Source organism: Marmota marmota, unplaced genomic scaffold, assembly GCF_001458135.2.
Source record: "Marmota marmota marmota unplaced genomic scaffold, marMar, whole genome shotgun sequence".
In the NCBI taxonomy this organism is placed as follows: domain Eukaryota; kingdom Metazoa; phylum Chordata; class Mammalia; order Rodentia; family Sciuridae; genus Marmota; species Marmota marmota.
In genome coordinates, this window is record NW_025999842.1 from 25,020,513 (window position 1) to 25,045,670 (window position 25,158).

General features: G+C 42.4%; 1 protein-coding gene and 1 long non-coding RNA gene across 2 annotated transcripts in view; one reads left to right on the top strand and one right to left on the bottom strand.

The window, feature by feature from the left end:
- The window catches only part of LOC107154125 (prolyl endopeptidase), a 112,040-nt gene that overhangs the window by 16,947 nt on the left and 69,935 nt on the right, over nucleotides 1-25,158 (bottom strand). Inside the window, exon 10 of the mRNA XM_015499715.2 lies at nucleotides 21,104-21,207. Coding sequence (XP_015355201.1) covers nucleotides 21,104-21,207 — 104 coding nt within the window. The remainder of the gene's footprint in view (nucleotides 1-21,103; nucleotides 21,208-25,158) is intronic.
- On the top strand, nucleotides 1,434-18,170 carry LOC125620449. The gene is made up of 3 exons (XR_007352141.1): nucleotides 1,434-1,582; nucleotides 11,913-12,065; nucleotides 17,586-18,170. It is a non-coding gene; the product is annotated as an uncharacterized LOC125620449 (long non-coding RNA).

Below are 25,158 nucleotides of genomic sequence, written 5' to 3' on the forward strand. Positions count from 1 at the left end.
TTTACAGAGTCAGCACTGCCATCTTGAAGATGAATTATTAAAACAAGAAAAATCCCATTATATCTTGCCATGCCATTCTTACAAAAAATTTCAATAGTTTTTCTTAAAAGACTTAACAGGTGCAACTCTCTCCACAAATAAAACAAACAAACAAATGCTTCAGAGCATCATAAAGAAAGCTAACTTTCTTGGCAATTGCCATGTTCCACTCTGCCTGCCCCCCCCACATGCCCCACTCCCCCATGTGCATATTGAGACTTAATTCCCAAATTCAAATGTTGATGATATTTGGATCTGAGGCCTCAGGAAGAAACCGAAATTAGATAAGGTCATTAGGGTAGGGCCTGCATGATGGGACTAGTGGTTTTAAAGGAGAGGAAGAGAGACCTGAGCTGACCATGCTTGTCCTCTCTCGCCATCTGAAGCTTTGCTGTGTTCTGATGCAGCACGAAGGCCTCAGCAGACATGGTGCCATGCTCTTGGGCCTTGCAGTCTCCAGAACTGAGCTAAATAAACCACTACTTCTTTTCAATCTTTCTAAACATTAGTGACCAGTATAATAAACCACTGTTCCTCATTAATTAGCCAATCTCAGGTAATTTGTTGTAGCATCAGAAAACAGATTAAGATGGTAATCAAATTTAAAATAGATTCTAACTTTGCATGTTTAAAACCACATTCTGATGAATATTTGATAAGGGCTCACACATCCTTGAGCTGAATTCTTTAAATTAAAAGGACTACTAAAGAAAAGAAAGTTTACGTTTATGTAAAGCCCATAGTCTAACAGTTCAGAAATAACCCATCTCTACTGCCAAGCATGGCTTTCCAGTGGCATCTACAAATATAAGGGGGTTTACCTCAGGAAGAGTGTTTGGGCACAAGATGGCCATCACTGAATACATGCTAGCTGTCTTAACATGTGACTGGCTTCAAAGAAATGCAATAAAAACATCTTCCCTTAAAGGAAAAAGAAGAGCAAGTAAACAAGGAATCAAGAGAACATTACTGTTCTTTGAAGTGAATGACAGTAGTTATGGAAAGACCAACTATCTCCCCTGAAATATTACTCCTTGACATGAATATATTTAGCAATAAAACCAATTTCTCTAAAACAAATATGTGCAGCATTTAAGTTCCCCCAATCTTCAAGGATACATCCGATCTAGTTCTGATTTGGTGATCTCTGAAGCAACACTAGGACTCCCGTTATCACATGTATTAGGAGGTGCTCCTATATGAAAGAAGGAGGTAACTGCAGAGGGCAAGCCCTTTGGAGAGAAGAATGTCTGGCACCAGCAACTCCTGCCTAATTTTAGAGCCTGACAGGTTTAAGGAGAATGTTCATAAAAGGGTGTTGAATTCCCTCTTTTATCAGAGTTGACAGAGGCCACTTGTGTGGCCTGTACTAAGTGTGGCCAATAAATCTGACAAGGAGCAGAACAGCCCAGAGATTCCACAGTCAAGACAAGGAGGGAATAAGACATTCCATTACCCAAAGAAGTGAGTGGAAGGCAACCTCTGTGCCTCAATTACTTTGCAAAAACAAGTCTGTGAAGAACTTTCTGGGACTTAGGAAAAGGTACTGCATGTTTCTGTGCTGTGCTAAGGTTAAAAACAGTAGCCTGGCATAAGAAGATCGTAATCCTGTCTATCTTCCAGGCATTTAATTTTGGAAGAGTGGGGAGGAGTTTAACAGTCACCTTTAGGCAGAAAATATAACAGGGGAGTCTAATGTAGATTGCTTTAGCTTTTCAAATGATGGCTGGACATTTGTGCAACACTGGAGATTCGGAGGGCACCTCAATAACCAGTTAGCCCATTTAAAAATCTATTTTCATTCTTGAGCGCCAGCAATGTGCTAAGTGCTGAACTGACGGTCTCTGTAGAAACTCATCAGCCCTCTCAAGCACTGCCATCTCTTTTTTGGAATAAACTTGTTTCTGTTTCAAACTGGGGAGTAAGCTGTGGAATAGAAAGGGGGAAGTTGTGAACATAAAGAGAGGAGCAGTGATGGAGGCAAATGGACTTTAATAGGCTGTTGAATTTTAGAGGTGGGCAGGTGTTTTTAGGTAGAAAGCCACGCAAGACTAAAATGAATACATTTGGCTCAACTGTAGAAGAGAAAAGTTGGTATCAGTTCCACTGTTCTATTCTGTGGTCTGCCGCAGTCTGGCTGGGCACAAAATAACCAAGCCACCACAAAGCCTTGTAGATTCAAACAGCAACTCTTTATTCCCAAACTCTCACTGACACTCTACACCACTCTACACCACTCTACACGCACGTTCTGGGAAAAATACACTCCCTCCACCGGGCTCTTCGTTCTCTCAGAACCCCGCGAGAACTCCATGGGAACTCAAGGAGCGGGGCGCCTGAGGCAGCAGGATACACCCTATTCCCAGCAGGATCCACCCTAAACCTGGAGCCACCCTAATCCAGCAGGATCCACCCTAAACCTGGAGCCACCCTAATCCCTGAGCAGGGTCACCTTTCAACCAAAAATGCTATGCGTCATTCCTACTTGGCTATGGCTCTCAGCAGTGGTCAATGAAAACACACTATCAGAGGGCACTGCCCAGAAGCCCAGAAGCCCAGAAGCAGTGGCTTCTGTTCGGGTACAAACAGAAATGGCCTTGTTATGAGCCTCACTGCAATGTCTAACAGCAGCATGATAAATCCACTGTTGGGGAGTCATGAGCTCTGCACTGATTGTGATTGATCAATATCTGCTGAATAAATCAATGAAGCAGAACTACATAGTAAACGTTCTTTGTGACTCCCAAATATTGACATCAGCTTGTCCCAGCTCCAGAGGCTCGAAGCCATCCTGGCTGCCTCTTCCCTATTTTATCCCTGTCAACATGGCGGCCTTGACTGCTAACATGACTCCTGCTGCCAGTCTTTGGGCACCTGTTACTAGATTAACCCCTTGAAATTAACTCCTTTTAATCTAGGCCATTCTCCTACTGAAAATATATGGTGCCTCTCATTCTCATTCTCTAAAAGATGAAGAGTTTTAGGTGAAGATACTCTCTGCCTTTGGCCTTGATGAATCCTCCCCTGCTTCAACTGTCATCTCTAGTGAAACTGCCACTTCATGGATCCAGAGCCCCCATGTCACATGCCTTTACACACTAAATCATAACTTAAAAGAAAAATCAGTTCTTATTCCCTTGTTTGATGCCCTCCTTCACTCAATGTAGGCACTCCCAAAGCCACATCTCAGCAAGTTTACCCTCTGCTTGCCTATTTTGAGTAATGAGAAAGAAACTTAAAATACCATAAATGGCTATTCATTTTATTTTGGAGCCTGTTAAAGAATGATTCCTTACCTGAAAATGTTAAAATAACCAAAACCACAAGAAACAGAAGTGAGTAAAGGTCCTAGAGAAAGAACCCAGGGATAGACATTCCTATGCAAGCTAATTATTAACTTAAGTTCCCATAGGTTTAAAAACAAATGTTAAGATGCCTGCCAGTTTCTATATTTTTCACAATAGAATTTTCCTTATTTCCTACTTTAGTCAAAATACATGTTATTTATTCTGCTTGATTTATTTAGAATACTTATCTAGTTCTTACCAAGCAAATTTCCTAAGGACTTTAGAAATATCTTCTCCTTTTCATCCACATAGGTGGTCTACACTATGGGTACTCTCATCTTTTAGCCGACACCATTCTGATACAGAGAAATAACTAACTTGAGCTGGATGTGGTGGCACATGCCTACAAACCCAGAGACTCAAGAGGCTGGGGCATGAGGATCACAGTTCAAGGCCAGCCTTAGGAATTTAGCAAGACCCTGTCTCAAAAGAGGACTGGGGATGTAGTTCAATGACATAGTGCCCCTGGGATCAACCCCCAGTGGCAACAAGCAAACAACAAAGAAAACTAACTAGTCCAAGTCATGCATCTTGTAAATGATGACATCAACATTTGAACATAGGTCTCTAGTTCCAGGCTCCATGCTCTCAGTCACCACGAACAAGAGGTCGGCAAATCCTCCATGGGGCCCCTGCAGAACCCTCTAGGGCACTGCTATTGTGCTCTCAAGTGTCTCTCTTCCAGGGCTGTGCAACTATTTGCCTCTATATCTAGCACAGTACCAGAAGAAAGTATGCACTTAGAAAACACAGTTGATACATGCAGAAGTGAATGCTCAAGCTGGACCCTATATTTTAATCAAATAATATAAGAAAAATATTTAAATGGCATTTCATTATACATCCATATAAATAGAGCAGCCTAGAGAGTCTGGATTCAAAATGCTTGTAATCTGAAAAAGTAATGAAATAAAAATTAACCCTGGTTGAGGCCCTTCAGAGATTGTCTAAGCTTTTTAAGGTCACAAATTTCCAAGTTATTACTAATAAAAAATATTTAACATCTGACACTTTCCTTATGTGTAGCTGTTAATTAATAGCAATTTAGCAATGCCGGGGCAGGAGAGCTTTATGGCTCTCCAGCTGTTTAGTTATGGTAATTTACTGCATGAGATTGCACCTGCATAATAAAAACCCTGACAAGGATACTTGAAATCCATTTCAAATCCTCATTAACTCAAAACTATAGCGGACCACTTATTTTATTGCATTAGAAAAATAAAATGATCGCCATGCTGAAAAGACAAACTCTGGCCAGAATGTTCATTAATGGAACAGAAGAGAACTATGCAGCTCTAAAAATTTGTGGCTGGTAGTTATTCACTCCTTAAATGGGTTGAGCTATTAGAGAGAGACAGATGTTAATAAGGAGAAAGCAGAGCTGGGTCTGTGCTGTCAAGCAGTTTCATGCGAGTGTATGGGTGTGTGTGTGTGTGGGGGGGATTAGACAGGACAGCACAAAGCCAAGTGTGGCTCTGAACTGAGGAAAGTACTGAAAGAAGTCCTAGAACTAGAGACCTGGCATAATGTCCAATTACTATTTTGCTTTTTCTTGTTTGCCTATTCAAGGGGAAAAATGACATGAGGTGAGACACTCAGGAGCACATGCATATGAGATTTTTACTGCAGAAAACGAGTGACTGGAATATTGAAAAGGTGAATCTGGCAGTAAAATTCTCTGGCACAGAGACGTTTACTCCTGTTTCTGTGGGACAAACCTAAAAATACTGCTATTATACTCTGATCTGAGTCTCTCAGACCAAAATAAATCCTCCACATGAGTAAGAGGCAACAAGCAGCCCATCACAGATGGTTTCCAGTTACTTAAGGAACAATCATTAGGAAGCCCAGGAGCACTTCACCCCCCCCCCCAGCCCCACACCCGCTGGGAAACGTGAGGCCAGAAGTGGCCACAAGCTGGTGAAGGCAGGTGCAAAGAGGTGGCCAATTAGAAGAGACTAACTCCAGGTGGAGAGGCAGCATCACAAACAGCCACTGGGAAGCAATTCACCAGGGGGCAGAAAAAAGAAGGGAGAAAAGGCAGGCAAATCACAAAGTCTGGATACCTGCTGTGAAGGTACAAGATCAAATTCTTTTTGATTTACATTCTAAACTCAGCTGTGTGAAATGCTGTTTTGTATTTGTGCAGTAGAATAACAGCTGCAGAAATCTAGTGCAATTATATCCTTTTACCCTAAGCCCTATCATGATAAAAAGATCTTGTGTTTTGCTTTGAAGTGTTTTGAAACACAGGAAAATATACTTTTAATCACATGTGTTTTTTATTGTCAGCAATAGTTAGGAGAAATGAAAGCTGAAGATGAATAATTGAACCAGGTTCATGGAAGAACACCGTATGCTGTACTGATGATAGATGGTATTTGGAATGTGGACAGGGAAGATCGGGCAATGACAGAACATCAGGGTATGTGCAGAGAAGCTAATGGAGCTAGCACACTGAGTACAAAACCCCACCATTTAATGAATTCCATGTAACATTACTATCACCGAGGAATTGATAAACAAGGGAGACCCCTCAATCCATTAGAAGCAGCTGGGCTCTTGGGCCCCACCCACATAGCCTCTTCAATTCATAGCTACCTGATGACACTCACTGGCTTCACTCAGTCAAATGCTCTCAGCTAATCCCAACACTGACCTGCTCATCCCCCCACCCACTTCTCCTCCATGCCATTCCCCTCAAACCTGGGTTCCAGGATAAAAGTTTGCCTGGCTCCTCTTTATCGCCTGGTACCTTAAATGTTAGTATCCCTTGAGACTTTGATCTTCTCTTCTTTCCATACACACTGCTGGGGTTTTCAGATATGCCCATGGGTTCACTGACCACCATGACTACCTTTATGACTGTCTCTGGCTCCTGACCCTCATTCTCTGAGCACTGGGCAGGGAGATGGCCCCACGTATATCCTACATGGGCCCTTTTAAGTCTTGCCCCTTTTGGGTGGCAGACCAGGCCTGTAGGGTCTGAACCTGGCTCTTTCGAGGCTGCTCTCCTGCCATGGCTTCTTGCTTCCATGGGGTGCTGGTGACCTCTGCTGTTGTGTGGGCTGTTCTCCCCCTGGAGCCCCTCCCCTGGCTACCCGGAACTTTTTTTCCAGGAAGCCTCCTTCCAGAGCAGTCTTAGATAGATGGTCCACATTCTAAGCTCCCACAGGCCCTCCCACTATAATACAGTGCCTCCATAAAACGGCTGCAAATGTTTTGTTACATTCCCGTTTTCCCCAGTAAACACTATCCTTATATTCCCAGTACGGCCAACACTGTCAGATACAAAGCATAGGGCTTAAAAAAAGTTTGGGAAATAATTATTTTTATTTGCTTAAGCAATCCTTTCGCCAAGCCATTCTAAACCCTCACTTCAAAATGACTTCTCACCTGACAATTTTCATTTTATTAAATTAGGACTGAACAGCATCACTATCACTGTCCTTAGCTTCTCTCCATGGGGGTGACTAACAAAGCGAGGAAGGACATTTTATAAGAAACACAAAAATGGTAGTAAATGTTCATTTTTCTGACACTATCTGTATTGAGTGGACAAGACCAATTACCCTACAAGAGGGAGACAGTCAAACACAGAAATATTACAGAAAGGAAATGTTCAATTTTTATAGGTTTCTGGCAACAATAAGATTATTTCAGAGTCCACTATCATGGCCTCTCTCTTTCATGCTCCAAGCATTTATATGTATCTTCCCTGTCCTCTGAGGATAGTTCAATGGGCAAAACCACATTCTAGTGGCGAGACAGATAAACACAAGAACAAATGACAATGTACTGTCAGCTGGCGAGAAGCGCCATGGAGAAATGAAGCTGGGACAGGGAGGAGGCGGTAGGAAAGGGCTGCTGTATGCAGGGTGGAGCTCGCCCGTCTCTGATCCATGCACTCAGAGCAAGTGAAGGAGTGGCTGAGAGTCGGGTGGACTCCCAAGTAGAGAGGGCTGGAACAGGGAGGGCATGTGGGCAAAACCAGGGGACCAGTATGGCTGCAGCTGAATGATGGAGACTGAGTGGCAGGAGATTTAGACAGGGAGAGAGCAGGGGCCAGACTGTGGGGTCTTGGGGGCATTATTCAAGGTCAAACCAGCAGACAAACATAATGGTAGGGGACATGCTGTTTATTAAGAGGCCACACTATCCTAGGAAACAATGGCCCATAGTCACTTCCTTTGTACCGCTGAGCTCAGAACTGGCTGCCCTGCCCACTAACATTAGCCCCCACCAGGAAGTTAGCTTGCTAATGTATCAAGACTGACATAAACTTTTACCCAAACTGACACCATCACAACTATCAATACTGTGGGATAGTGCATTTATAGGAGCCACAATCTACCAATGTCACCCCAAGGAAGAAGTCCTTTCATTGATGAATGAGCACTGTATTAAAGTGCTTCTTCTTCACCTCCAACATCTGCCCCTGTCCCTCACAGACTATAAGCATTCAAATAAGTGTGGGAACCCTGGATCCAAATGGGTGCACAGAGGAGTGATGCATGCCTGAAAGCCCGAGGGGAAGCCGGCCTGTAAGGGCCACACAGATTAGCCTGGGGTTATCAGTAGCTCAACCTGGGCTGGACAGAAGCTCTGACTGGCCGTTCTATATGCTCTTTATTAAGTAAAGTAGAAAAATAAATGTTACTTAATGAAAAACAGTGTGCTCAGGATGCAAACTCTCCCATGGTTTTGAGTCTTCCAGAGAAAATAATAAGGCCCCTGGAGGAGAAGAAAGAAAAGGACTATTCACTAGTTTTTTTTTTTTTTTTTTTTTAGAGCTGTTTGCATTTTGTAAAGAAAATGCTTGGAAAAACGCAAGCTTAAATTAATGGAATGGATGTCTCTTGACAGGATTTTAGGTGCTGTGGTAAAAGGTAAAAGGGGACTGTGTAGAGATGACACCCAGATTCTACCAACGCCTGTCCTGCCTTCTCTGGGAAGGGCAGTTGGCAGGGCTTGTCCTGGGTGCTCCGTTCCTCTCCTTCCTGCACAGAGGACTGGCCACACACTCCCTTCCCACTTCCAAGGTAGTCTGCCCTCAGAACACGTGTTGGATGTTACATGCCTAGGATGGGGGCTGTTACTTGTAGACAGAAGGAATGAGGGCCACCATAGTAGGTTAAATACGCTCTCTGTGAGCCACAGGAATAGGTGATGCTTGGGTAGGAAGGTCCCTTCCTGCAGTGAAGGGACATGGAGAAGAGCCTAGGCTGATGTGTGACAGGATGCCAAAATGAGGGACTAAACTGCTCTGGCTTTGGAGCTGGGGATGAAGCTTAGTGGTACAGCGCTTGCCTAACACTTGCCTAAGGCCCTGCGTTCACTCCCCAGCACTGCAAATTAAAAAGAAAAGAAAATCTCAGGCTAACTCTTCAAGATTCTGGAGTTGCTTGTTAACCTCAATGATCTAGCTTATCCTGGCTGACAGAAAAGAACAACCCGGTAGGAATCTAATTGTTAAGAAAGAGAAAATTCCAATGCTCAATATTTGAGTATTCCCACTCCTAAACTGAGCACATAACAAAGAACATAAAGATTTCAAAACTATGTTTTAAGTTTTAGTTGAAATTCAAAAAGGGTCTGAAAAAATGTAGATGAGAATTCAGGGCCTATGAAGTCTCAGGAGGGAAAGGATGGGGCTGCTAGTAGATGATCCCCAACTCCAGAGCCCACAGGCACCGGCACAGTGTGTTTTCTCTTCCTTTTTGGAAGAATGGAGAAAATGCCCCTCCTCTGTGAAAGGCAATCCTCCATTGGAGCTCTGGATCCCCCTCACCTCCTTGAGGTCAGCTCCTGTAGTGGGTCCCTGCTTAATGGGACCAATCCTCAACACCAAAACAATGTGATTTTTCCCACTTAGTAAGACATGTCACAGACCTCATGCAGCCCTCTTGCCCCATGCAAAAAGACTTCCCAAGACTGTCTGCACACATGGTCCCCATTTCTCCCATTTTTATGCCTCTTCCCTGAGGCCACAAATGTTATACAAAACTGTATTGTAGAGTAAGTTTTTATAAAATAAAGAAAATTTATTTTTTGGATTGATAAGTTTTCTTAGCACAGCTATACCAGTTAGTCTACAGGAAAAAAAAAAATGACAAATGGAAAAGTAATCTGGAGAAGGAAGAGAATGGGGAGAGTGGGAAGCTGATATAAACTACAGCTGTTAAAAGTCAGAGATACTCAAACCACTCAAGAATCCTTTACTTAAAAAAAAAAAATAATTTTAGCTTGTGACATAGCAGCACTAATATGAGATTGTTTCTTAGTAGGAAATGAATGCATAAAAGCAAAGCAAATCCTCCCCACCCATCAATCACACCCACTCATAAGGAACCAATGCTATGGGTGCCATGTACATTTTCTCCTGTCTTTCTCAGTTTAACCTGTCCAGTCACCGGTCTGCCCCACTGCTTGCTAAAAATGCTCTTGTTAAGATCAACAATGAATCTTCCCTGTCAAATCCAGGAACTCTTTCCCTTCTTCATTTGACCTCATTTGAGCACTGGGCACTGTATGCCACTCTTGTAGATGTGGGGCTCCTCAGGGCTCAGTTCTGAGCCTTCTCCACTCTTTACATTCTCCCCCACCTTGAGATTGTGTCCCCATCCCTGAATTTTAATAACATATTGAAGTTGAAGATTCTCACACTTATAACACAGATCTCTCCTGCAAGCATAAGACTCAAATATCTAACTCTATACCTGACTTCACCATTAGTTTAAAAGGTACCAAAAAATTAGCATGCTCAAAACATTTTCCCTCTTGAACCCTCCCTACCCAACCCATTACCAACTCATTCATAAATGGTACCAGTTGCTTTAATTTGAAATCTCAGGGTCATCCTTGATATGTCCTTTTCTCTCACCCTTCCAGCATGTAATCCCTTAGCATGTCCATGCCAGGGATGGTCCAACTTCCAGGTACATTCAAACCCACTTCCCCCATGTCCTCAATTTCTACTTTAGTCCAGCCTACCTTATCTCTTTTCCTGGTTCCCTCCCATGGGTAATCTGTTCTCCACAACATGGAAGAGGATAATTTCTTAAGTCAGAACCATGTACTTTTCAGTTCAAAAACCCTGCAGTGATTCCCACCACATTTGGAATAAATCTGAAATCTTGAACATGGCCATGTGCCCTACCTTCCCTATGCCCACTGTCCATTCCTCCTCCCTCACTGGGTCCCAGTCTTCTCTCAGGTCCTTTCTGAGGCTCACTGCTTTGTTCTTGGGGTCTTTGCCTTAATATTCTGGGATTCCCATCCCATTTCACATGATTAGTTCCCTTTGGGCCTCTAGACTTCCATTTAAGTGAAAACTTAGGGTGATTTCATGACCCCTCTGTTTATAGTGGCCCCTAGCTATTCTTTGCTGAGGTCCTTCTACCAACCTGCAATGTAGATGCTTATTTTCTGCTTGTTTTATTCCTCACAGGGGCAAAAACCACAGCCTTTAGGTCACTGCTATATTTTACTGTTTAGCACAATGCTTGGCCCATAGTAAATTTTTAATGAACACACACTGATGGGATGAATGAAAGTGGTTCTTCCCCATCCCAGCTCCACGTTAATGCTGACAGAGAATTGCGTATGGGAGGTGAGCCTCTGGTGGCTGTAAATGGACTGGAATAAGGTAAAACCAGACAGGTGAGCAGAGGCAGCTCCAGCAATGCCCCAGAACACTCTTTTGTCCCTTCCATCTCTGAGACTTTCAAGCTTTAGAGTCAAAATTGGCACGTTCAACAATGAGAATCTGCAGATTCTCAAACAACATACTCTATGGGATTTAGGTTATTTATACTTTCCCCCAATTTCTTCCCAATACTTAAATTAGCTAAATGCACATTTCATTTTGGAGTTGAACTTGATAGATCCTATGCACAAGATAAAAAAAACTTGAAGGTCCAGACGCAGGCAGCATGTGCATGATGATTTCTCACACCCTAATTTTCTGTCTGAAGTCCAATTATAGAATCACCTCCAACCTGAACTGGGACCAAAGAAGATATTCTGTTTAAAAACATGCTTTTATACATATTCATACTTATGTCTACTCATATTCACCCACGTGTATACAAATGTACACAGCTAAAGGCAGGGAGGACACAGAACATCATCTATTACTTAACTTAGCAGAACTGATAGATGATCTTAAGTGCTCCAGAATTAATATGGGCTGCATTTAAATTCAGACTGAGTAGACAATTTACAGTTCTTGATTTTGAGACATTAACCAGGGTTAAGTGAGACAGTTTTTCTAGGTCTTAATAAAGCCATGATGTTTTATATACATTTTTACGTGAAGACTCAGAACTAATTACCTCAGGGTACTCAACTGTTGAACTATGACAGTCTGGTGAGGGAAGCCAGCCCAGCCTTGCAGGACAGCTTTCCTCCAGCTTACCTCTGAAGAAATGAGATGTGCACAGAGCACACAGGCCCAGGCCCTGACATCCATTTTATTTTGTCTAGTGACAGCTGGAGACATCCTCTGCTGTCTTTCTGTTTTAGACTGACTTCCTGAGGCAGAAACAAGAAGAAAAGCTTCTACAGAGAAATAGTGAGGTGCTTGAACACTGAAAAATGTGTTGAATTTGGAAAATGGAGTCAAGGAAAAGGAATAGACCCAGGATGAATTGTGGAGGAAAAAGATATGAAACAGAGGTGAGACAGATTGGTGGGCAGGGTCTCAGCTGGGAGGGCGTGAGGCTTCTCAGGGAGGTGGCACCCAGACCGGGCCACAGAGGTACCTAGGGGAGCTCCCACCTGACACAGATAATGACTAGGAACCCACACGAATCCTGTGCAGTACCTCCTTCTGCCTTCCACGTCATCACGTTTATAACCATGGCGACATTTCTGGTCTACCCTGTAAATTTAGTCAGCACTGAGTGTGAACAGAGAAAGTCCACTTCCTAAGTACAGGTAAGGTACACTTAATCCAAATCAAAAGATGATACTTGTGGAAATGGAAAACTTTTTCTCTCTTCTTCACAGTCCAATGACAGGCCAATAATGCTTTTTCCTCCAGGGAGATAATGGAATATCCACAGTGCTGGATCTATTTTTATTCACCCCATCATTTTTCCACCATCAATGTAACTCCAGGGAAGGCACAGGAGGGGACGGGAGGGGAGATGAAGGGTTGAGAGAAACTGTAGCAGGTAGAGAGTCCACACGGAGCTGCTCTTTTCTCTTTTTGCCATAAAAGACAAGAGTATAGAACAGGAAAGCAAAAACAGTTCTGCAGCTGGCTGCTCAAAATGTGCCCCTGGGTCTTAGCAATGGTACTGATAGAAAAGCAGGAAGAGATTACCCTCAGCTTTCTCCTGCTCAGCCTTCTGAATGCAGAGAAAATTTAAAGCACCGTAAGATTCCTATTTCCAAATGTCCTCCTAATTCTACAATTTCTTTATCTAAATTCACCTATTTAGAAGACAGAAAACATGACTAGACCCTGGGAATATAAGCAGACCTGCAAGAAAGAGCCATGGCAAGTTACTTTCTTTGGATACAGAAGTTGCTGCCCAGACTCACTGCACAAGAAGTAGAGGTCTGAGGCTAGTTTCCAAAATAAAGCTATGAATATTTCTGAATATGAGTACCAGTAGGGATGCGCAGACAAGAACAGAGACATAAACACTTAAGTTTTATTTCATTTAAAATATATTGTATTTTTTTGTGTGGAGGGGTACCAGGGATTGAACTCAGAGGTACTCGACTACTGAGCCACATCTCCAGTCCTATTTTGTATTTTATTTAGAGACAGAGTCTCACTAAGTTGCTTAATGCCTCATTTTTGCTGAGGCTGTCTTTAAACTCACAATCCTCCTGCCTCAGTCTCCCGAGTTGCTGGGATTACAGGTAGGCGCCAGTGTGCCTGGCTTAAAATATATTTTAAATGGGGGTTCAAGCTGCCACATGGTGGCCAACATTTCAGACATTAAATAAAGCTCCATAAATATAAAAGTGTGTGTGTGTGTGTGTGTGAGAGAGAGAGAGAGAGAGAGAGAGAGAGAGAGAGACACCAATAAACAAATGGGTGAGGCAGTGAAATCTCCATTAATATGTAACAAGGAGACTGGAAGTGAACATTAAAATACATCATAAACTATTTATCACTTAAAATTATTTATGAGTCATTAAATAAATAATATTTATAAATCATAAACATATGAATTTGTGGGCTCTGTCTCCCCTTTTTATATAGGCAGTATTTCTATTATTTAATAGGTTCCATAAGGGAACCTATCCAGTCCTCACCAGATACTTGAAACATTCTTTTAGAGATAAGGAAGCTTAGGAAATTAAAGGCCATTAGTCTAATTTGTTTCTTGCAGAGGTAAAACAAAAACAAGAAATAAATCCTGAGCTATAAAGAGAATAAACAACTTTTATTGATAACAAAATGTAAAGGATTAGCACAGGTCTGGAATTCAGAATTCTAGCCTTGGATGCCAATTAATGGTGTAACTTTTGTCAAGGCCTTGGCACTCAGTTTCAGTTTCCTCCTCTGTAAAAGCTGAGGATCGACTCACTTAGACAAGCTCTAATATGTGTGTGATTAGAAAGTATATTTATTCGTCCATTTTATGTTACTGTAATAAAATACTGGGGGCAGGCTAACTTTTATCAAGTGAAAAGGCTTATTTAGTTTTGGCCTCTGCTGAGGGCCTGTGGTGGATGACTTCACAGTGGCAAGTGAATGTGGAGGAGGAGGGCATATCTTCAAATTGGAAGCCAGAGACAGATCCAGGGGTCCAGCTCACTCTTAGAACAACTTACTCTCAGGAGCTCTTAGGTGAGTCACCTTAGATCCTCGATCCCTTCCAAGGGCAGCTTATTCAATGACCTAAGGACCTCCCACTGGGCCCCATCTCTTAAAAGTCCACCCTCAATACCACTTTTCTAGGGACAAAGTTCCTAAGACAAGAACCTTTGGGGACACATTCAAACCACATCCAAACCAAAGGAGCATGTAACTTTGACCCGAGGCCTAAACCACATCAGTGGTATGCCATACTACTTAGGGAAAAGCAGAGGAGGCAGCTTTGAAAACAGGGACCTGATCACCTCCCTGTGGGCTGACTCACACCATGCTTCCTTTCCAAACAGCAGGCCTCTCAATGGACCGTGTCCACAGCCTTCAAAGGAATGGTACAGAAAGGCAGCTGAGAGTGGTGATCCCAGCTATGACTCTGGTGCAGAATCAGTCACCTGGAGCTTACCCCACTTCCACACGGTGCCAGATAACCTGTCAGTTAATCGTAAAGCTCAAATATTTCCTTATATCACACTTCATATTATGGAAGCAATATTAAACTTATTTCTTCATGCGAGAAGCATCTCCTCATAAGATGCTTCTGTCTTTATAGTGGGTGATTTCTGCTGTTGGATTATAATATCTGAAAAGTCAAGTTTTTCCAAGCCTGATCCTGGTAGTTACCTGGCCACCAGGTGGCGTTGGGCCCCTTGGTCTCAGGGCCCACACCTAAAAGTCTGTTGACTGCCAGCCTGTTTTGCATGGTGGGGAGGACTGCTACTTGTCCCTATTATCCATTCCTCTGTTTCTTGAATAATCAAGCCCTAATTTTTAGCTGGACACATTTTTCCCCCTGGGAGTAAAGTTGCAGCTTAAACCTCTGTGCAATTAGGTCTTAAGTAGGTTTTCACCAATTAACACATGAGCCTATATAATGCACACCACCTTCTAGCAAACATCCTTAGAAACCAGCCGGCGTGTACCCATTCTCATTTCTTCCCTACTGCCACCTCTCTGCTGGTTGGAAAGTGAATGTAACATGGCTGAAACTCCAGCAGCCACCTGGGACCATGTGGTGACATTGGGACAGAAGCCATCCACATAAGAAACAGCAAGAGAGGATGTAGGATTCCTCCCTCTTTGGACACCTCGTTGGCCCAGGACTGCCCCCCAGCCATTCTCTTACGCAAGAGGGAAATAAACTATCTCCTTCATGGATGTTTTGATGTTATTTTTCCAGTAGCTTACAGCTGAACCTACACTGAAAAATACAGCTCAAGATTCAAATTCATTTATAGAATCAGAAAGTTATTAAAACGACAACAGATAAATGCTATTAGTAAACATATAATGCCACTAGTTCAATTCTATTAAGAAGTGAGCTCCTACTGTGTGTGTGTGTGTGTGTGTGTGTGTGTGTTTCTGGGGACTGAACCCAGGGCCCCATGCATGCCAAGTAAGCACTCTACCAACTGAGGTATATCCCCAGCCCTCCTACTTTGTTTATATAGGATAATGAAATATCATTCTGTTCCAAGATGGTTTTCTAGCAAACAGTTTGAGCTAGTTGTTAGCTATGGCTACCCTGAAATTCATCCACCTAGAGATCAGCAAAGCTCAGCAACAGTAACTTTTATGAATCTCAAAAAATCTCATCACTCTTAGAACCAAATTTAAACCTAGGTAAGTGGTTTTATTACTCACATCAGCAAACTTAGCAATATCTGTGATTTCTGAATACCTAGAATTTTGTATGTGGGTGAACAAATCTACAAAGAGTACAACTGTCACCTATGATATGGAGTTTATGTATAGCCTGATCTCAGAGTTAAGGCCTCGAGTATGACAGACAACATTACTCACAAGCTATAAACCAAGGTGGCCTTCTGGAACTGAATCTAAGCCATTCATTTTAAGTCAACACCTAGTTGACTCACTAATATCTCAGCAAGGCAAGCCTGCAAAGCAGAACTGCGGTGACACTGGGCCATGTGTGGTACCATGTCCCACATTCCCCACAGGAGCCGACTGATGGGGCTTCTTCTCCTGGTGCCTTCCCTAAGCAGTAAGTAACCAGGCACAGGTTGAGCTGCTTTCCTGGTCCCCATCTCAATACAGAACACATTCATAATTCAAATAAGATCTTTTCCTGGTCAGAAAAACTCAGAGGAAGAGCACAGGACTGAGGAAGCCGTGGATATTCATCCACCTTGTCACAGGGAAGCCCCATAGAAGGCTCAGGAAATCTCCCTAGGGTTCTCACTGCAGGGATTTTACACAACTACCCAAACAGGGTGGCTCCACTCTCAAGGTTTCTCTGTGGTTTTTACATAGTATGGGTTAAATATTCTCAGGTTTCTGCAAGGTCATGTTTTTTAGTTGGAGAAGAGAATTTAGGTATAGTGGTATGAAATCTGCGGCAGCTACAGAATTGGGTCACATTTCTCTATTATAAGGTAACAAGAAACAAATACTCTTACCATCTTTTAGAGTCAAATTATTCCAATACTACTGACATGCAGAAAAGGAGGAAAGGGACATAAACATGTGTAGTCTGAATGTGAACACTGTGCCTTCAAACTGGAAGGCTGCATCACACTGAAAATTCTAAAGCAGGGCAGGAATCTGATTGTGCAAGGATATGTCACCATGAAAGACAATGTAAAAAGTCACACCAATACTTAGGCAATGAATTGTCAAGAACAAATGATTCCATTGCAGACAATTTCCTAATCACTTATAAGCACAGTGACTCCTCAAAAGCTTCTTTTATAAAGTGCTCCCCCATTCACTTTCCCCTGCTATGTTCTGAAGATTTCTGACCAATACCCAATGGCATGAACACAATTCTACAGAAATAAATTGTCATTAGTTCAATAATCAGCTCACCAAGGATGTGGGTAAGTCAATACTCCATGTGCCATGAGCTCAGAGCAGAGGTTAGTATTAAAACACTAATTAATGTTCTGAAGATATGTTCTGAAAATCCTGTATGCTGGCAACCACAAATTAGTTATCACCAAGGTTAGGAAATTGGAGACACACACAAAAATCCAAATCTAAATTTAAAGAAAAATATTACTGTTGCTTTGACCTCAAGGCTCAAGGTACGCTGTTAAACCCAAAAGATTCATCTAATGGAACACTTCTATTCAGCAAACCATCTTAAGGATGGTCTTGATGCACCATAATAGGTAATGCTCTGAAGAGGAACACTCCTAAGTGTAACAGAAGAAGAATACAGGTAATGAAGTCTATGTTAGGTACATATCATCCTTACTGTTTTCTGTTTGTGATTTAAGTTTGCTTCCCTCCATAAAATATGGTTACTAAGATTCTCCTAATTCATTCTTTTACAAAAAGTGGAAACTGCTGTGAATAGAGTTTGCTCATAGTATACTCAGTTAACTGGTTTTTTTCAGGTCTGTGAATTTTGCATTTTAGTTGGAGAGGAGAAAATGTCCTCCAGATGGCTGGCTGAAGGACAGGGAGAATCTCAGAAGCCAGAAAGTGCATCTTGCTACACTATGTTCCTTTGTTTTGCCACGTTCAACCACAGTGCATTATTTCATCTATTTCATCCCCAAATCATACAAGGCAAAGGCCACCTCATCACACAGAGCACTGAGGGTGTGTGTCTTCTTGAACTTATGAAATTATGGAATTCCACTGCATCCCAAAGGCAGAGGCAGTCTCTGCATGAGGGTGGGGTAACTGCTCACGAGCCTCAGGGGAACTGGGAATCCTGAAGGCAGCCAACCTTCTCAGCCCTGCCCAACTTCCACCCAATAGGAAGGAGTCCTCCTTGACTCTGGTAGGATGTCCCCACACTCCACAGTGCTGAGGAAGCCCACACTCTTCCCTTGACCATGGTGACAACCTCAGGTGGGCTATCTTTTCAGATCTGCATGTTTCACCTCTCCAGTCTGTCAGTTTCCCAGGGGCACCACCAGTATCTGGCAGGTCTCTGAATTCCAACAGTCCCTGACATTGTATCTGTTATAAACACTGTATTTACTGATCCATTGCAAAGTTGATAAACCTGTCTGAAAGTCAATTCTTTAAATTTTTTTTTAAAGTTTGTTCTTTTTAGATATACATGACAGGAGAGTGTACTTTGACATATTATACATACATGGAGTATTCTAATTAGGATCCCATTTTTGTGGTTGTACATAATGGAATTTCATTGATACATGACAGGAGAGTGTACTTTGACATATTATACATACATGGAGTATTCTAATTAGGATCCCGTTTTTGTGGTTGTACATAATGGAATTTCATTGATGGTGTATAACATCAATGAAATTATAAACATAGGAAAGTGATGAAACTCAATTCTTACATGTACCTCTAATGGTAAAAGAAACAGTTTTTTTAAGAACTGTTTTTCAAAATTTTACTTCTGATACAGATCAATTTCTACCCATACATATAATTAGGAATGTAGTAAAGGATATATAGACAGAAGTTTTACTCTATGTCTATCAGAAAAATATGACACCAGATCCTTCACCTTTCCAGTTAAAATGTGTAGTGTCTTAAGGAAATACAGACCCCACAAGGAACTGGCCCCCATGGCTTACTCAGCCACATTTCTAGAACCTTTCCATTCTTTTCCCCTTAGCTTATTTATTTTTACTAGCTACACCTCCAGGTAGGCAGTACTATTAAAAAATGTGCATGGTCATTACCCTCATTAATTAATGTCCGCCAACGATGCAGGCTAATCTGTACTGCAGCATTTGCTCAAAATGATAAAATACCTCACAGAAGGGAAAGAGAAACGCCATTGTCCCAGAGATATTCTTTTTAAATAAAAAATGGAATAAATATAAACCTCAGAGTCAAGTGGAATAAAAAATGACAATATCCTAAAAATAAATGAAAACAAAAATAGACTCTTTTCCCCAAAATCCTGTGGTTTCTACTCCATGCCTGCAGGATGTTTTCTGTCCACTTACAAATCCCTCTCCAGAGCCCCAGTCACCCTCACTGAGAAGTGAGAGTTATGTTCCTGTTTGAGAAGTGGACTCCATGGCACCTGTCAAGGAATCCAGGTGAACTCCAAAGGCAGTTGTATACTCGGGCACAGACAGTTTGTTGGAAAGTGGGGAAGAGAACAGTGGGTTTTGGATGGAGCTGAGGAAGCTACATAGCAGAGACAGAGAGGAGAAGGGGGTTTCTCTAGAGTAATTCTGCCCAAATCTAGGGCAGCCAAGAATGTTCTTGAGAGCAGAAGAGGGGACATGTACAGGGTGCTCCCAGGTTGTCCTTGGCAGTAATTGATAGGAGAGGTACATCTATTCTCAATGGGGGCACACAGGCAAGGACTAGAATAGGCCCTGACCAGGCCAAATTTAAGAGCTGATAGGAAAGATTTGTACACATGGAGAAAAGGGACAACAGAAAAGAATGACACCCTAAAAGGGAACAGATTCGTAAAGTGTAAGTAACCTGATGAGCCATGGTACACCAGATACAGGCTGCAGGCCCTACAAGAAATCTTCCGGACAATGGCTCACCTTGAAAATGAAACTAGTCAGAAGTAAGCAAAATTGATACAGAAAACTGTTAAGTCTGCTATTTCTTATTTCTGTTGAGAGGAACAGATGGTATTCAGTGTGCCAGACCCTTACTATGCACTATCTCATACTAATCACAAAGGAATCCTGAAAACTAGGTAAATAGCTCTATTTCACTGTTGGAAAAAAAAACCATGGCACAAGGTTACATGAAGACTACAGGGCAGATCTCGGGCTTGCCAGGCAGGGCTTCTTGACCAAAGCCCAGTGCTTCTGATATTCAACACTATTTACACACAAAATTATTCTTAAAGGCCAAACATACTAAATATTTTAGGCTTCATCTAAACTGCAACACTGTAATCTGTGTTGCAGTCACTGTGTAAAATGCAGAAGCAGCCACGGACAGCATGGTGGAAGCTACAGCTGCTCTCCAACAAAACAGGCGGCCAGTTTGCCAACTCTCAACATGGAACAGGGGAAGGCACACCACAATCCTGATCCAAATCCAACACTTGACCTGTTTTTGTCAAAGCTTTGCTTATGACCTAGATCTAGTCCATCAACTGGACTATTTCTAGACAACTGAAGGATAATTTGCTAAATGACAATGTTCTGGTTTCATGAAAGGATCTTTGGAAGTGTCCAAGATGCTAATCCAAGATCTGTTCCAATCTTCCTTCACAAGCAACATTCTGATTCCTAATCTGTGGTCTGCATGGTCCAGCCCCAAAGGATAAACATGGGGAGCACTACTGGTGACCTCTCACTGCTAAGGAACAGAGATGTTCTTTGTCATCAACCATACAGTGACTCAGTTTCTGGGAGACTCAGTACCCTTGGGGCACTGAAAAAAAAACAAAGAAGAGAGTCTTCACTTGAAAAGATGTTGAGAGAAGGAGCTTGTGGTAACACGACAACTAACTAGTTAATTTAACCACTTAAATTTGTTACTGAGTGCCTACTTTGTGCCAAGCAGAAATCTGTAGGAACTTCAGACTGAAAATACTGACTCGCAGCACCTGAGTGAACACTTTCCACGGAGCAAATCTTTGAAAGACCTGAGTGAGAACATCAACCATTTTCAAGTAAGTAGACAGACACAGACAAACGGTGTTGCTTTGATAGCTACTGCAATAAGAGCCCCGAGACAAAGAACTTGGCTTCTTGTCAAGAATAGCAGCCACAAGAGCAGAACCCATAAGCTCTGAGAGGGCAGGGACTATGCCAGGCTCACTGCTGAGTTTTCAGCGTCTGGCTCAATGCCCAGAAACAGCAGGGGCTCCAAAGATATTTGTCGTCTATATTACTATGGATTACCTCTGTGGCTTCTGACAAAGTAGAGTGTGAACAGCCCAGCCCCCAAGTCACATCTCCCAACTCTCACAGTAATAAGATCAGAATCTCCATACCTGGATTGTCTGGTAATCAGAAGCATCGATTCCTTTCACAGTCACCTCTCGGAAAACTCTGGGCTCCAGTTCCTCTTTGGTAAGATCACAGTGATAAATGATACCTGAAAGGAGAAGTCCTAGATTAGTCCACAAGACTCACCAACAGAGGCAAGGGCAATGAGGGCCACAAAGCACAACTGTGTGTCAGGCAAGGCAAGACAGGAGAAGACTCAGGATCCCAATCAATCACTACTGAAACAGAAGGGTCACTGTCCCAGAAAGGGCTGACAACAGAGACTGGCACAAGGGGTGTCCTGTGAGAGTTCACCCTCCTCCTTACCCTTGAATGCCACCCCTCCTTCTATAACACTACCCTGAGCACACACCACAGAAGATTCTAATGCACTTTGAAAAACAAGAAAGGGTAAAACACCCAACTGTGGAAACTTAACATATTTTCTCCAAGCAGGTCACTTAAAAGTGCAAGACAAAAAAAAACCCCAGAAACTTCATCTGGGGCCTTCTGCCCAAAAGGCAATTGACAGAAAACTCCAATGACTTGCCCAAGGTTAACAGCTAGTCAGGTGTCTCTCGAAGCGTACCCTGAGGCTCCTGCTACTTGCCACTTACTTATCCTGGGACACACATACCAATAGCAGAGGGGGCCAAAGGTGATCATAGATAGTCACTTTGGAACTGCTTTTTCAATTTTGATGATCTCAGTAGCAACACAAAGTGATTAATATACACCAAAAATCTCAGCTTATTTAACCACTAATTAAAATTGCATTTCCTGAATTAAAGCTACTCTCTAACATTTAAGAACAAAATCAAAGAAACAATAAGTAAGACGAGTCATTAATGTCTGCAAACAATGGCACTGCTGTGGTTTAGGAAACAGAATTAGAGTGGCTGGTGTGAAAACAGTACTTTCCCACATAATGCTTTAAACATATGCTGTCAAGCATATGAAAAATTGATTTTGTGATCCCAGTACTTGCTGGAAAACTGAAAACCAAACGGTACTCCCCCGGGGCACATTTAAATTGACTGATCATGCATTAAAATGGCGACATACTCTTTCTTCCAACTCCTCTGTGTATGTACTTCACTAACAGCTAAGAAACAATACTCTGCCCCCCACTGGCAAGGAGTAATATATTTATTTATATTCATTAACAGCATGACAGCTAGTCTATATCAATGTATTTCAATTCTCCTGCTTATAAACTATTTCAAGGTTACTAAAATTAGATGTCTGGTTAACATTGGCAGTAAGAAGACATATAACATGACTAAAGCATTGACTTTCTTAGTTTAAGTCATATTTGGATTATGTCATTTGCAGGAAAATGGATGGAGCTTGGGAACATTATGTTAAGTGGAATTAGCCAAACTCACAAAGTCAAGGATATGTTTTCTCTCATATGTGGAAGCTAGAGAGGAAAAAAGGAAAAGAAAGGTGGTGGTAAAGGGAAATTGAGGGAAGATCAGTACAGTAGAGGAAAGAGATTGAGGGCAGGAGGATAAGGAAAGGGGAAATATTGGGGAATGATATTGGCTAGATTCTATTGTTTTATACAGTGTGCATATACAAATATGCAACAACAAATCCCACTATTACGTGCAATTATAATGCACCAATAAAAATATTTGGATATTTGTTAGAATACAGCTTTATATGTAATATACCTCCAACCACACTCTGTGCCGCATGCCGATTAACTACATACACTGAACACTGTTCTTGACTGTATAAATGTAATCTGGAGAGCAAAAGGCTCTCTTCAGACACACTTTAATTTTCAAGAGCTTTTTGATCAGTACCTAGGACCCATCGCAAACACAAAAAGCACCTAAATCCTTGAAAGAAAGTCTCCAAACAAACAAAAAGAAGACAGAGTGCAGCCCACGCATGTACCATTTGAGCACCTGATTCAGCTGCGACTTTCCACAAACTATAGTTCAGAAAATGAACTTAGGAGCCAGAATTGTCAGCTCACTGACCTCACCCAAGTCACCCAAGTACTAGAATGCAAATCCTTAATGAAGGATAAGGAATAGGAGATGGCACTCTTCATGCTTGTTTATCTAGAAAGGTTAAGATGTCAACTCCAACAGCTGCTGGAAGTAAACAAATAACAGGGGCTGGTCATTATTCAAAGAAAGCGTGTCAAATACTGTTTCTATTCTGTGCAAGGGTACACAATGGGTCCTGGAGGGAAACTGGGTTAAACCTGAAGGAACCAGTTCATAAAACATTTTACTAAAGCTTTATATGTATCAATCCACCTGTGTTAGCCCAGGCTAGCCCACTGCACATTCACACCATAACTGAAGCACTGTGACCTGCTGATGCTGGTGTCCTATCTGATTTGGCTCTATGGGGGAAAGAACAAGGAAGATGGAGTTTGAAGGAAACATTGTAGAATCATGAAGAACAGAACCAGTTAGATGCTCTCTGGGCAACAAATGTCAAGGTTTAAGGGCGAAAGAGAAAATTGGATTATGGAATTTCCTTAGGGCCAGAAGTCGTCTCTGGACTCGAGATGATTCCAGATGAAAACAGCACTTCAACAAGGCCATTCTAGCAGTGGGACAGAGGCAGGTAGATCAGCCAGCATGTCCCTAGTATAATCTGAAATAATGGAAGGAGGGAGGCACTCCAGGGGAAGTGCACAAGAACCAGGGGGGTCTTGAAAGCTGCTATATGGAGGGAAGGCAAGGGAGGTCTGTAGACACCAGTTTATCCGATTATAGTTTGGGTTTAATGCTATTAAAAGAAAATCAAGTCCCCTAAAAAGTTCCTGTCTTTCCCAAACAGCCTGTGAAGGCTTTTTAGATTTCATCCCTGCCTCCCAGAGCCATGCCTGTGGCACTCCTGTCCTGGATTATTAAAAGAGGCACATCTCTCTGGAGCTAACCTTGGGCAACCCCCAAGGTTCCCCAAGCACAGAATTAATCAGTTAAACTGCTAAGAGGTTTGAGCTACAGAGAATCAGTGCATCATGCTACAAATTGCCCTGGCTGCCTGTTTTCTCTCAAGTGTGACTTAAGGTGCAAAAGTCACAAATGGCCTTGGCTCAGGATGCATCTTCTCCATGTACCTCCATGGGAAACAAGATTAGCTGGCATGCACCTGCCAGATGTACCTCATATTCACAGCGGGAAACTGGGGCTATACTTATTTGTGACCCTGAGGCTTTACTTATAATTCGTGTCTCTGCTGTTGACTGTAGTGAATGGCTAATCTTCAGAGGCCAGCTCCTGGCAGCTTTTGAGTAGATGTGTGTGCATGACGTGTATATACACACACTGACAATTCTTCCTTTTCTGAGATAGATTTGAATTATCTGACTTTTTTTCCTTTTCACCTTAGAAGGTCTGAGTCTGAAAGCCCTGTTCTCTGGTTTTCGATAACAAGTTGCATTTAAGAAGAAAAAGAGAGAAAGATGAAGGCAAAATGACGAAGAGACAAAGGAGACAAAACAAGCATTGCAATAACAAATTAAGGTTTGTTCAGAAGCTGCCTGGTGCTACAGAACCAGGAACACACTTCTCCTTCCAAACTTCACAGCCATAGTCATGGGTAATATTTCTTCGCTTGCACAGAACCAATCATTTTATACTAGGACAATGAGCCCTTTCTTCCCCTAGGTTATGATGAGCTTGTCCCTGAAATAAATGGCCACATGGGGTCACTGAAGGAGTTTTATAGGCCTCTGGGGATGCTGGCTTTCATTAACAGCAGGTGAGTCACCCCCTCTCCCCTGGCCTGTGCTCTTCTTTGCTCTTTATTCATTTAAACCATTCAAGATATGAGATTTTTCCAAAGTAAAATTTTGGGAACCAATATGAGTTTGAGGAGATAAATGTGGCCCCTGCAGCAGTGGGGTGAGTGAGTTAATCTGGAGAAAATGGATTCTTCCGTCTGCTCACTGGCTGCTGCTGCCCTCCAGGCTCCAGGGAGAAAAGGGAAGAGAGGGTGGGGGACACAGCCTGACAGGGAGTTCTGACTCCAGGCCTTGGGCATGGTTTCCAAATTCCTGGGACTCTTTTCCCAGGCCCCCCCA